General features: G+C 35.4%; 1 protein-coding gene across 3 annotated transcripts in view; it reads left to right on the forward strand.

Moving 5' to 3' along the window:
• Window positions 1-14175, forward strand: part of LOC127500900 (solute carrier family 66 member 2) — a 43628-nt gene that overhangs the window by 16344 nt on the left and 13109 nt on the right. For all 3 annotated transcript variants that reach the window (XM_051872496.1, XM_051872499.1, XM_051872497.1), the window contains one exon: window positions 9741-9957. In XM_051872496.1, coding sequence (XP_051728456.1) covers window positions 9741-9957 — 217 coding nt within the window. The remainder of the gene's footprint in view (window positions 1-9740; window positions 9958-14175) is intronic.

The raw sequence follows: 14175 nt of genomic DNA on the forward strand, positions 1-14175 counted from the left end.
TGACAAGGCAAAGTTAGTTCATGTTGTAAATTGTCATGTGGTTTAACTCCCCAAAAACTAGTAATAGATGATATTTGTAAAAGTAAAAACAACAAAAAAAAAGTTCATGGTGTGAAATGTTCATCGTAAAATGTCATGTGGTTCAACTCCTCAAAAATGTAATGATACAGTATTTATAAAATAAGTAAATTCATGATATTTGTAAAAAATTCTGATATTAGTTCAAAGTTAGTTCAAGTTATAAAATGTCATGTGGTTCAACTCCTCAAAAACATGACAATATTTATAAAATAGAAAATGTATAATGTTTGTAAAAAAAATACTATTAGTTTAAAAAAAATTATTTAATATTATAAAATGTCATGTTGTTCGGTTATAAAATGTCATGTGGTTCGACTCCTCAAAAACTTAATGATATTTATAAAGCAAGAAATTCATGTTATTTGTAAAAAAAATTCTGAAACTATTTCAGTGAAAATTAGTTAAAATCATAAAATGTCACGGTTGTAAAATGTCATGTGATTCAACTCCCCAAAAATGTAGTTATGTTTATGAAATAGTAATTCATGATACTTGTAATAAATCAGAAATTAGTTCAGGCAAAGTTAGTTCTGGTTATAAAATGTCATGTGGTTTGACTCCCTAAAAATGTAATTATAATTATAAAATGGTAATTCAGAATATTTTTAAAAATTCTGATGTTAGTTCTCGTTGTAAAATGTCGTCATGTTTGATTTGTAAAATGTCATGTGGTTCAGCTCCCTAAAAATGTAATTATAATTATAAAATGGTAATTCATGATATTTGTAAAAAAAAAAAAAAAAAAAAAAAAAAAATCTGATGGTATTCACGTTGTAAAATGTCAGGTTCTATTGTACGTCATGTGGTTCGACTCCCCAAAAATTTGAGAATATTTATAAAAACAATAAGTCAGGATGTAAAAAAATAACAAAAACTGTTTACAAATATGTTTTACTTTATGCCAATTTACAGTAACAGACATTTCTATTTCCCACCCTAAAACATTTAACCTCTTTTAAGGTCAACATTAATTCAAAATAGACCCCTTTTATATTTATATTGCACCACTTTGATCGGGTCAGTTCCCCATGAATAGAATCAAGTTTCTATTTAACATCAACATTCTATTTTCTTGTTGAATCTCCTACAGTATTTCACTTGAAAACGTGTCACATCACAGAAGTTGAATGAGTTCAGCACTGGCCGTCTCAGACCTGCTGATTGGCGTCTGGCATGTGGTGGTGTCGGTAGTATCATGGGCGTCCTTTTGCGTCTAAGCCCAGCTGTAGGTGTTTTTCTCTTCTTGCAGGTTGCTCCTGTTATCTGTGTGTTCCAGACGATCCTGTCCCCTACAGTGATGCCTGCCACATGGAAAGCTATTTCCAGGCCCATAATTCCTTACATACACAAGTACTGTATGCCCAATGACGGGTGAGAGACAGTGATGTGATGTGTGTTCTCTTTATATTAAGGCATGAGAATGGAGAAGGTATATCATGACAGACATGATACAGACACAGAGCGCTTGGCACATTTTGAAGGAAGTCTATAAATATCCTGCCAAAGACTTTTCTTTAAAAGAGTAGCAGCTTCCTGTGAAAGGACAGTGTGAAATGGTCAGCGTGAGATTGTATGATTCTTTCGTCAGGTTTTTCTCCAGGGTGTCAATATTTCCTACAGAGACAAGATGTAGCACATCAATAAATAATAATGTTGATGCAAAGTATTGCAAAGACTGCAGCAACTAAGGAAGTTTTATTAAGTTATGTTTTGTCAAATTGTTGCATGAAATACGTTTTTGTACAATATGCTTACGCCCCAGTTTAGGGGGAGGGTTAGGGTTGGACCTTCATGCTTAAGTTTTTTTCTAATAGTTGTACGCTTTCGTATGATTCACAATATACAAATTCATATGAAATCATAACATACTTCCGTTTTCCTCTAAGATCAAGTTGCCAGATCTTATTGTGAAAAATGTAAAGACAAAATATGTTTGTCTTCAAAAAGTAATAACTTGGAGACATAGAAACCTCTTTGTCCTATGCTTCGAGGAAACGATAAATAAATAACATGAATTTTTCTTTATTTATTTATTTTTCGTATTATATTGGTATTTATTTTATTGTTTAATCCATAATTTAACTATTTAAATTTTAAACTTTCCTCCCCACCATATCTTCCATTGTTCAACAAACAGGTAGTTTGGCCTTAAACTTGCACCATTGGTTAAGACAGAAGTTGATTGTTAATGTATGGCTGTTCAAACAGAAAATCTGACAATCTGTTGGTTGGACAGTTATGTTGACACACTAGTTCCTGTTAACTTCTGTCATGCACTGCATGAAACACTGCATTGAAACATTGATTAAAGACTTGATCAGTCATTCAATTAAAATATCACACAAGTCACGTTCTTGAGATCTCTCTTTTTCTGTTGGAAAATGTCTTCTGCTTTTTCATAATATTTCTGTCAAACTAAAAAATGTTCTCTCACACACAGACACTCCCTGCACCTGTCTTTTCTGTCAAGCTGCAGACAAAAGCGCAGTAATTGATCTGATTTTAAAATGTCATCTCAAATGTCACTGTCGTTAATTATCAATACTTCAATAAATCAGTTTGAAATGTCATAAACTGGCTATCGTTCTCTTCTGATGGTGAGTTAGATAACGGTCTGCCAGGCCCAAATCAACGTCTCTCATGTTGTCAAACTGAGTTTGCCAGTAAGATAACATTTTACTACTCGGATAACAGCTGGTTTAATCGCAGTTCCATATCAGACCTCTACAGGTGAATCTCATGAAACCTGTCAAAAAAAAAATTTGAGACTTTTTTTTTATTTATTTAAGTACAATTAGGATTTTTTGACAATTCTCATGACAATTAATCATTAAAAAATTTGAAAAATGAATACATATTTATGAAGATTCTTTACATTATGGTAGTATTTGTTGTACTGCCTTTTATTCTGAATTTAATAGAAAATAATTGTAGTATAGTACAAACCCGATTCCAAAAAAGTTGGGACACTGTACAAATTGTGAATAAAAAAGGAATGCAATAATTTACAAATCTCATAAACTTATATTTTATTCACAATAGAATATAGATAACATATCAAATGTTGAAAGTGAGACATTTTGAAATGTCATGCCAAATATTGGCTCATTTTGGATTTCATGAGAGCTACACATTCCAAAAAAGTTGGGACAGGCAGCAATAAGAGGCCGGAAAAGTTAAATGTACATATAAGGAACAGCTGGAGGACCCATTTGCAACTTATTAGGTCAATTGGCAACATGATTGGGTATAAAAAGAGCCTCTCAGAGTGGCAGTGTTTCTCAGAAGTCAAGATGAGCAGAGGATCACCAATTCCCCCAATGCTGAGGCGAAAAATAGTGGAGCAATATCAGAAAGGAGTTTCTCAGAGAAAAATTGCAAAGAGTTTGAAGTTATCATCATCTACAGTGCATAATATCATCCAAAGATTCAGAGAATCTGGAACAATCTCTGTGCGTAAGGGTCAAGGCCGGAAAACCATACTGGATGCCCGTGATCTTCGGGCCCTTAGACGGCACTGCATCACATACAGGAATGCTACTGTAATGGAAATCACAACATGGGCTCAGGAATACTTCCAGAAAACATTTTCGGTGAACACAATCTACCGTTCCATTTGCAGTTGCCGGCTAAAACTCTATAGGTCAAAAAAGAAGCCATATCTAAACATGATCCAGAAGCGCAGGCGTTTTCTCTGGGCCAAGGCTCATTTAAAATGGACTGTGGCAAAGTGGAAAACTGTTCTGTGGTCAGACGAATCAAAATTTGAAGTTCTTTTTGGAAAACTGGGACGCCATGTCATCCGGACTAAAGAGGACAAGGACAACCCAAGTTGTTATCAGCGCTCAGTTCAGAAGCCTGCATCTCTGATGGTATGCGGTTGCATGAGTGCGTGTGGCATGGGCAGCTTACACATCTGGAAAGGCACCATCAATGCTGAAAGGTATTTCCAAGTTCTAGAACAACATATGCTCCCATCCAGACGTCGTCTCTTTCAGGGAAAACCTTGCATTTTCCAACATGACAATGCCAGACCACATACTGCATCAATTACAACATCATGGCTGCGTAGAAGAAGGATCCGGGTACTGAAATGGCCAGAATGCAGTCCAGATCTTTCACCCATAGAAAACATTTGGCGCATCATAAAGAGGAAGATGTGACAAAGAAGACCTAAGACAGTTGAGCACCTAGAAGCCTGTATTAGACAAGAATGGGACAACATTCCTATTCCTAAACTTGAGCAACTTGTCTCCTCAGTCCCCAGACGTTTGCAGACTGTTATAAAAAGAAGAGGGGATGCCACACAGTGGTAAACATGGCCTTGTCCCAACTTTTTTGAGATGTGTTGATGCCATGAAATTTAAAATCAACTTATTTTTCCCTTAAAATGATACATTTTCTCAGTTTAAACATTTGATATGTCATCTATGTTGTATTCTGAATAAAATATTGAAATTTGAAACTTCCACATCATTGCATTCCTTTTTTATTCACAATTTGTACAGTGTCCCAACTTTTTTGGAATCGGGTTTGTAATCAAAGGGTTAGTTCACCCCAAAATTCCGTCATTAATTGCTCATCCTCATGTCGTCCAAACCCGTAAGACTTTAATTCATCTTCGGAACACAAATGAAAATCTAAGAGCATTCTTTCCCTCCATAGACAGCTACGCGACTACCACTTTGACGCTTCAAAAAGTTCATAAAGAGATCGTAAAACTAATCCATATGAATTGGGCAGTTTAGTCTAAATTTTCTGAAGAGGCTTGATCGCTTTTTATGATGAACAGATTTAATTTAAGGTTTTTATTCACATATAAACATTGATCAGCGAACATAAACAGAAGCTCAGCTGAACCTGCTTGGTGCGCGAGAGCAAACCTCTTGAGGAAGCTCAAATGTGCTGTGTAACACACGAGAATGAACCTCATTGGTTCTCACACGCGTCAAGCAAACATTCTTGAGCTTCGATTTACCACAACTGAAGTGTGTTGATGAATGTGAATAAAAGCCTAAATTCAATCATATAAAACGGCCGTGTCTCTTCAGAAAATTTGGACTAAACCACTTGATTCATATGGATTAGTTTTACGATCTCTTTATGAACTTTTCGAAGCGCCACATCTTCATTTGTGTTCCGAAGATGAACAAAAGTGAGTAATTAATGACAGAATTTTCTTTTTTTTGTGAACTAACCCTTTAATGACAATTTAATCATCAATTAGTGTCATCATTGAGATTAATGGAAAATATACAAAAATACTTAAGTTAAATGTCTAGATTCATTATGAGCACTGTAATTCTCATAAAAAAATCACAATACAAAAAAAAATCTTCAATATAATTTCTTATTTTGATTTTAGAGTAAAGTATGACCTGGAGATTCATATTAAAGCAAAAACATGTTAAAAAAAAATGCAGTTGTAAGTCTCTTAACATGATTAAACCTTTGCAATATTTCTCTCCCAGGAAGGAGGAAACTTTCTCAAAGAATGAATAAATTCAGAATCATGAGAAGCTTTATAAACCCTTTTCAATTTTGAATGTGTAATTTCTTTCACTTTTTATGGAGATCAGATTTGCTTTTTCTGTTTCCCATAATGCACATTAGGACGGGAAAGCGTTGCCTCACTTTCTCTCTCATTATCCATTTATCGTTGTCTCCACATCAAATATTAAAAATGTTTTCCTGTCTTGCGTTATGGGAATTAATGCCGAGTTGATTTTCCAGAATTGGTTGTGAAGAGCAGTTAAGATAATAAGTCATGACAGAGAGTGGTAAAGTTACTCATTTGAAAATCTATGGCAACACAATGCGCTGTCTGTGCTCGACAGTCACGCTGTTCTCTGTGTGGGTTGTGATGACACGACCGGCTCTCTGAGAGTCCCACATCGGCCACGTTCGTTAGTGTAATACGGTTGACCTCATACTCAATGCAAAGCACAATTACTCATTCATGCCTTCTCTAAATACTTCCTACAGGTCTGTGCCTTCTAATTGTTCACTATTGCCATGCTGTCCTTTAGCTTGAAGCAACTGATTACAATCTGTTAGAATAAAATTAGAATAGAGTGTTCAGTATTTATATTAAATAGAGTATTAGATTATAAATGTTCAACAAACTACATTGAGTTAGAGGAACTTAATTTTGTAACAAACAAACATTAAGTTGATTACTTAGAGTTAAAATAAAAAGTTGTTCCAGCTAATTTCAACAATATTGAACCAATTAATCTGAGGGTGAGTAAATGATGACAGAATTTTCATTTTTGGGTGAACTATCCCTTAAATGCAGTCCTTACTCATATGGTCAATGTAATGTTGCCATCCACAACCTAACCACGAGCACTTACTCTTCAGCACAGTGGTAACCACAAAAACTTCAACGTAACAGAAGCTCTTTTAAATATCAAACATAACAGCATCAAATGCTAAAACAGGTCCTTCCCTTTATAAAAAAACAAACAAACATAAAAACACAATATTCGATAGTCCTCGATATTCTCACAGCTAAGTGCTTTTTCGTTCTTTACTTTGGGGTAAAAAGGTACTGTTAATGAACATCCTGACATCCACACTGCTGAGAGCGGCGTTTAGATGAATATGTAAATATGTGCTGGGCACTTTTGCCTCAATAACAAAATAAACACAGAACAAAAATGATAGTGGTGAGAAAACATAAGTTAAGAAAGCATCTGACCATAGCGACGTGGATATGTTTGCACCAGCTCTGCAATTCGGCACTCCAGTCAAGTCACGTCAAGTTTATTTATATAGCACTTAGCACATATGCATAACAGATTGCTTTAAAGCAAGCAGGTTTACAGTATTAAACATGAAAAACAGTGTTAGTTTCGGGTTCAATAAGAAGTAGAACTGCCAGTTGACATGACTGAACAGAAGAAATGAACTGGAGAAGATTTCCACATCAAATAAAGCAGAGCCACAGAATACACAATACGTAATCGCACAGACCAATGGTAGTTCAAAGGTGTTTACCAGCTGGAGCAAACTTTTCCAAGCTCTTTTGAATTCCTGAAACAGATGCATTTGAAAAAAATTTAAAACGCTCTTTGCTCAAAGTAGTCTTTTCAAGCATTTTACAAAAGTTTCTCATCTCCAGAGAATCGCTGGAAAATGTTAAAATCATCTTACTGCATATACGTAAAGTGTAATAAAAGTTCACTGAGATGATACAGAGAGGCCAGACATAAGTTCCTACGCAATTTCTGGCACAATCATTTTATTAGCACAATATCTCGCCACTTACTGGTGCGTTCAGGTCACACTCAATTGCCATTCCATGTATGAGCTGAAATGGAATTGCCCTCATGTTTTGCTGCAGAACAGCAATTGCAAGTAAATTTATTCATTTTCAGAGAATTTAATATGAACATTGTACAAGGTAACATTTATCTTCAATTTATCTTCAACACTGTGAAAGTGAATTGCACAGTTCACAGTACAGTGCGAAAAATTGGCGTTTTCAGATTTATCCAGAGCATCTTGTGAGAGCATCTTCAAGAAGATTTGTTTTCACAGAACAAAAATGTCATAGTGTGGACGGAAGGCCAAAATGTAGAGAAGATGTTTTTTCAAATGTGCCCAGATTAATGTAGATGTACCCTTAATTTCAACATTTATTCTCCTTATCCAGTCCTATGCAAAGCATACTGGGAATTAGAAATCCACTGCCCAATTTTAAAAGTTATCAAGACAAATCATTTATTACAAAATACAAATTACTATTTTTTTACTAAAAACTTTTTTAAAATCAATTAACACCAAAATTTCAGTTTAAATTACACACCATATTAAGTTGATGAAATGATTTACATTATTAAGTCAACAGAACTCATCAAAATAATGTTTGTAACTTAAAAATTTTAATCAAATCAATAAATTATAATTTTTGTTGCAACCATGCATTTATTTAAGTTGTATTAATAGGTTCCCTGAATTTCTTTTTAGATTGTAGAAAACTTTGAGTGTTTTTCAGGGCATTTCAAGTGTTTAAAGTGTCTTATGACACAGTCTCATTTACTTTGCATGATGAAATTCTGTGGGGCAGAATTCATCTTTATAGTCTTCTCTTGGTGAAGAATTTCTCCCTATGCAGATTTTCTGTTGTGTTCTAGTTTATTGATCTTTGGCACATGAATTCACCATGTTAATCAATACAGGAAGCAGCTTGGTTTGGCAGCGTCCTCTGTGTGGGCGGTGCTTTGTACATCGCTATGCCGTGTGCTTGCGTTTTTAGGTGGTTAGTGGTTAGTTCAAACTTTGTTCAAAAAAGACTTTAGCAAACATCACTAAGTAATGGAGAAATCAAAGATACTGAGGCAGAGTTTTGGATGTAAAATGCTTTACCAAAACAAACAGTTTTCCCAAACACACTTGTATCTAAGCCGTGCCGCCCCCTCTTCATCGTGTTTTGTGAACACAGCTGGCATCCGAAGAGATTCGCACCAAGCAATGAATTGCTGGAATCATGATTTGCTAATCCAGCCCTACAGTTATTCACTGAATATGTTTTTTTTCCCCCTGTATCAGTCCAGTCTAAACCCAGCAGTGCTTTTCTTTTGTCAGTCTCTTCTCTTCCAGCTTTGTCCCACATGCCCTGACATTTTCATGACACTCTTGATGTCACTGTGGTCCTCATGCTTTGGTTCTGGCCTCCGCTTGCACTTTGTTGCTTCGACATTTCCATTGCCGATCCCAGTGTGCTTTGATTAGATATGCTCTTCTCGTCCACCAGCGGATGGGCGGAGGGATGACTTACAGGCTTATGAGTTCAAGTTCAACCTCCATCGACAAGAGGCCAAAATAATTGCCGAAAGTGGATTATTTTGGTTCAGCATCCAGTCAGACTCATCCTTGCTGAGTTCCCTGTGTGCTGGGAACTGGATCATCATGAAAAAACTCTTCCATTACTTTTGTGAGGGGGTCTTTGAGTCTTAGAGCTGGTTTTATTTCAGGACCCAGATTTCACTCTGGATATTACGTGGTCACCCAACACAGTGCCAAAATTGAATTCTTAAGGTTTCATGCTCTTGGGTTATTTCACTGCACAAAACCCATGTGTGCCCTGTGTCTCTTAGCTTGTGCAGTTTTGTTAATGGTTTTTGAGGATGAGTAGATGTTGCTCAATCTGTTTATGTTGGCATCTACCTACAGTAAGATATAAAAAAATAAAAATAAATAAATATATATATATATATATATATATATATATATATATATATATAAAATACGAGACTTTTTTCAAAAACAATTTGTATTGTTTTTTTCCTGCTAACCATGATCTGGTCAGAACACAACTGTAGACCACTATCTTTAGTGGTATATTTAGTGGTGTATCTAGACCACTTCAGAGTATGGTCTGAACTTGATGATCTGACATTGATTTAATCCTCCATCCATACTAATATAATAATTCATACTGTATATGTGTCCATATTTTGAAATAGAAGTTCAGAGTATTTTTGAAAATACTACCTTTCAGAACTCAAAATGATTTCCCAAAAGTCTTTCTTGAAATTTCCACTTAACCTCTACTATAGTTGTCAAGTTGACTCCTTTCAACCAAATAAGAATTGACGTGTTTCATGCACAGATTACTTTTAATACTTGCTCTCTTTCTTTCTGAATTCTAGACTTTGACTGGAATTACTTCTGGTTTTGGAGTCGTTTTGTGGATTACCTGCAGTGTGTGCTGGCTTTCACAGTGCTGGCCGCCTACGTGACGTACCTGCTACTGGACTCAGTTCTGTTCGTTGAGAGCCTAGGTTTCCTTGCCGTATTCACGGAGGCCATGCTGGGAACACCACAGCTTTATTGCAACTACCAGAACAAATCTACTGAAGGAATGAGGTTTGTCCTGCTAATGTTCTTGGTCTAAAAAGAAGGGTTCATCAGAAGTTCTTCAGTGATATTAATAGTTCAACCTAGAAGTTTATCTTCCTGAAGACCACATTTAATATGAATTGGTTATGGGGTTTAACATTCTTTACACATGTTATTTATAGAAACGATTAAAGAACTTAAAGTGGAACTGGATTAAAGAAACAAATAAAATGTTTTCCTGAACATTCTGCCCCAAACTCACTCCATTGGTTTAGCCAGTTTTCCTGTGTTGGGCAAGTTGGGCTGCTCCAACAGAGAAATATTGTGTGACAGTTTTTTTTATATATATACTTTGAGATGGAAATGAACCTATTCACTCTTTCCCTGTCATCGTTTTATTTTTAAGTTGCCAAAAGTTGTCAAAGACCTCATCCAGATTAGATTCAGAGCATATGATCAAAACATAGAGTAGATCGAGTCCATCAACACCCCAAAGTTTGCACAGTTGTATACCGATTTGTGGGTTTCGACGTTTTTTTTCTCTGCTGTAACAGTTTTGATTTATATGCTGTTGAATGTTTGATGATCATGTTAGCTTGTTGTGCGTAAGCAATATCGCTCCTTTTGGTTTATGCAGATCTTTTTCTTTGCTTGTTTATGGATACAGAGATGCTGTACTATTTCAGAAGATCAGTAACAGTGCCCCCTACTGTATTACAGTGAAAACATGGATTGCTGGAATAACTTGTCAATGGTGGGGAAGCGTTTTGTCATAAAGGCACCGATATACTTCAAGCGAAGTTCTTTTTCGTTTTTCGTTTAGGGATAAAACTAAGTTCGAAATACGTGAGCAGCGATATACTGTAAACGAATATCTGACGCCGCCCACACTGCTGAGAGCGACAGTTAGATGAAAATGTAAAAATGTTGCGTGCTTTCCTCTCAGTAACAAAATAAACTCAACAAAAAAGAAACTAGCAAGGATTTTTTTTTTTTAAAAAAGCATAAGAAAACCATCTTATCATGGCAATGTGGATATGTTTGTTTGCACGAGTTCTGTAATTCGGCACTCCAGTAAAGTCGCATCACGTTTATATTATAACACTTTATAAAATAGATAGCTTTAAAATCAAGCAGCTTTACTGTATTAAACACAAAAACAGTGTCAGTCTCTCATTTCATCAGAAGTACATTTTCTACTATAAAGCAGCTCTCCAGTGTTCATGTTTTCACTCGCGGACGTCTGACTTCTACGGACTCGAGAGGAGAAATTAACTGGAAAAGATTTTCAGAGTGAAAGATGGCGGAGCCTCAGCGCACACCTACCTTACGTAATGGCCACGGACCAGTGGTAGTAGGAAGGTGTTTACCAGCCAAAGCAAACTTTTCCAGAAAGCTTGCTTTGGTAAGCTGTTTCGAACTTCCAAAATGAACTCCAAATTAACTTAGGTCTGATTTCAGTTCGTTCTTCGATTTCGTTTGAAGTATATCATGACAAAAAATCTTGTCAGTGGCAGGGAAAGAGTTAAAGAGTTAGTTCTGCCAAAAATGAAAATTCTGGCATTAATTACACACCCTCATGTTGTTCCAAAAGTGTAATAATTTCAGCACCACGACACACGCGTGTTGTGCGAGAGAGCAGATGTTGTTGCATGAATGCTCATTGGGGATTCATATTTTGTAAATAAAGTGGTAAATTATGTTTTTTTTGCACAAACAAAGCACCCATAAAATTGAGGTTAAACTAGTGGAGTCACTTTAATGATGGATTACTTTAATGATTCCTTTACTACTTTTCTGGGGCTTGAAAGTGGTAGTTGCGTAGGAACAGAAAGCTCTCAGATTTCATTAAAAAGATCCTCATTTGTGTTCCGAAGATGAACGAAATGTCTTATGGGCTTGGAACGACATGAGGGTGAGTAATTAATGCCAGAATATTCTTTTTTTTTTTTTTTGGACCTCATAATTTTAAATCAAAATGTCATAACTGGATCTTCTGGTGAAATGACAGACAAGCATTTCCATTTAGATCTGCCTCCATCCAATCAACAACTGATGCAGAAAGCCAAATCCCACGCTACATTTTTTCATTTTGGATAATGCGTCACACTTGGATGTACATCACAATACAGAAAAAAAATCTGTCGCTACTTCCATTTTATTGAGAATTTAAATCTAAGGCTCAAAGAGGGTGGAAATAAATTAAAAATAAAAAAATAGTGACAAAACCCTTGACTAACACTATTAGTAGACCTCAAGAGGAAAGAAATAAGTCACTTAAAAAAATTTTGATATGACCACTTTGACATTTTAACTTTCACTCAGTCTCGCTCCAGTGAGTGAGTACAGAAGCCTCTACTGCTCCTAGTGCTTGAACAGAGAAACATGGGAAGTGATATGTGGCGGCACAGTCACTTCTTGATGTCTGCTAGTCAGACTTCCTGCTCAACTGGTTTATGAAACACTGTTGCTAAGCTACGGGAATCCGATATACAGTAGATACATTATACATTAACTGGATTAGTGGCCTTTCTATTTTCTTTTTTTTTTTTTTTGCTGTATGTATTGTATGACCACAAATTAAACACAGAGCAAATTAAGTAATAAAACAAGTCACAGTGGCAGAAAGTGAAATCAAAATAAATGAATCAGACAAAAATAGTAATCAGGTAATTTTTCATAGTGACTGTTAGATTGTATAAGATGCATTGTATGTGTGTGAGAGGCGTATTATCTTGCATAACCTTTTGAGAGATGCGGTGTGTGTGCTGTAAAGACACGTCCTGTCAGTGTGACTTAGTGTGTTTGGTAGCGTCTCACACTGTGAGATGCCATCCTGTGCTCTGTTTTTCAGTGTGTGTGTGTGGCCATTCACCCGCACTGATTTGATGGCACAGGCGGGGAGCTGCCACTGGCATCATGCCAGCCTGACAAGATAAGGGTTGCTGCCTTCTGTGTTGCTGTGTGTGTGTGTGTGTGTGTGTGTCTATTTAAACATCTGTGCAAACCTGCCGATAGAGCCTGTATTGCTGTCTATGTATGTATCTGTGTGTATGCAAACAGGGTTATTTGTATATGCTTATGTTTATGTATTTTTAAATTGAAGTTTGCTGCTTTGTGGGTAAGTGTGTATGTAGGTTTGACTGTGAGGGTGTTTTAGAAAGAGGGATAAAAACGGAGAAAGGATAAGAAAACTGTATGTATATAGATACATACACTATCGTTCAAAAGTTTGGAAAAGTCTTTGAAAGAAGTCTTTTTATGTTCACAATTTATTATGATCAAAAATACAGTAAAACAGTAATATTGTGAAATATTATTCCAATTTAAAATAACAGTTTTCTTTTTGAATATATATAAAAAATGTAATTTATTCCTGTGGTGGGAAAGCTGAATTATCAACAGTCATTACTCCAGTCTTTAGTGTCACATGATCCTTCAGAAATCATTCTATTATGCTGATTTGCTGCTCAAGAAACATTTTTTTTATTATTATCAAAGTTGAAAACAGTTGTGCTGCTTAATATTTTTGTGGAAACGAAAATACATGGAACAATTTATGAATTTTTTGATTCTTTGATGAATAGAAAGTTCAAAAGAACAGCATTTTTAAAAATACAATTTTTTATAACATTATAAATGTCTTTACTGTCACTTTTGATCCATTTATATTAAAATGATCGTGCATTATGTTAGTTTCATGTCTCTCGTATCACTACACACTGCATACTAAAGTAATTTTAAACATAATAAAACAAAACCTAATAAAATAATACAACATTTTTCAGCTTACCCATAATAAAATATTTCAAGTGTCCCTGTTGGGATTCATTGGGATCTACCTGCACATCATTCTGCTTATTACCTGATTACTAACCAAATAAATCAGTACATCTGCAATGAGTACACACTACTGTCTCAATGCAACAAAATGTGCATAATCAAATTAATAAAAATTTAAATAATTTTAATATTATTCAAAACATACTCAGTGACTGATGCAGTTTTTGTCATGGAATAGGCTACACATGTTTGTACATATAGAGTTTACAGTTTGAACATTCTTGTTTACCTTCAAGTTATTTTCAAGATATCCATATCCAGGTTTGCCTTTGCATCGTTGAGGCCAGAGACCTTCAGAAACTTCCATCTGACTTAAGAAGAACTTTTATTGCACTCTTGTGAATGTCCCTGAATGTCACATTGATTGAACCTAGAGTAATATATGTTACTTACACTGTATAG

Source organism: Ctenopharyngodon idella, chromosome 19, assembly GCF_019924925.1.
Source record: "Ctenopharyngodon idella isolate HZGC_01 chromosome 19, HZGC01, whole genome shotgun sequence".
NCBI lineage: Eukaryota > Metazoa > Chordata > Actinopteri > Cypriniformes > Xenocyprididae > Ctenopharyngodon > Ctenopharyngodon idella.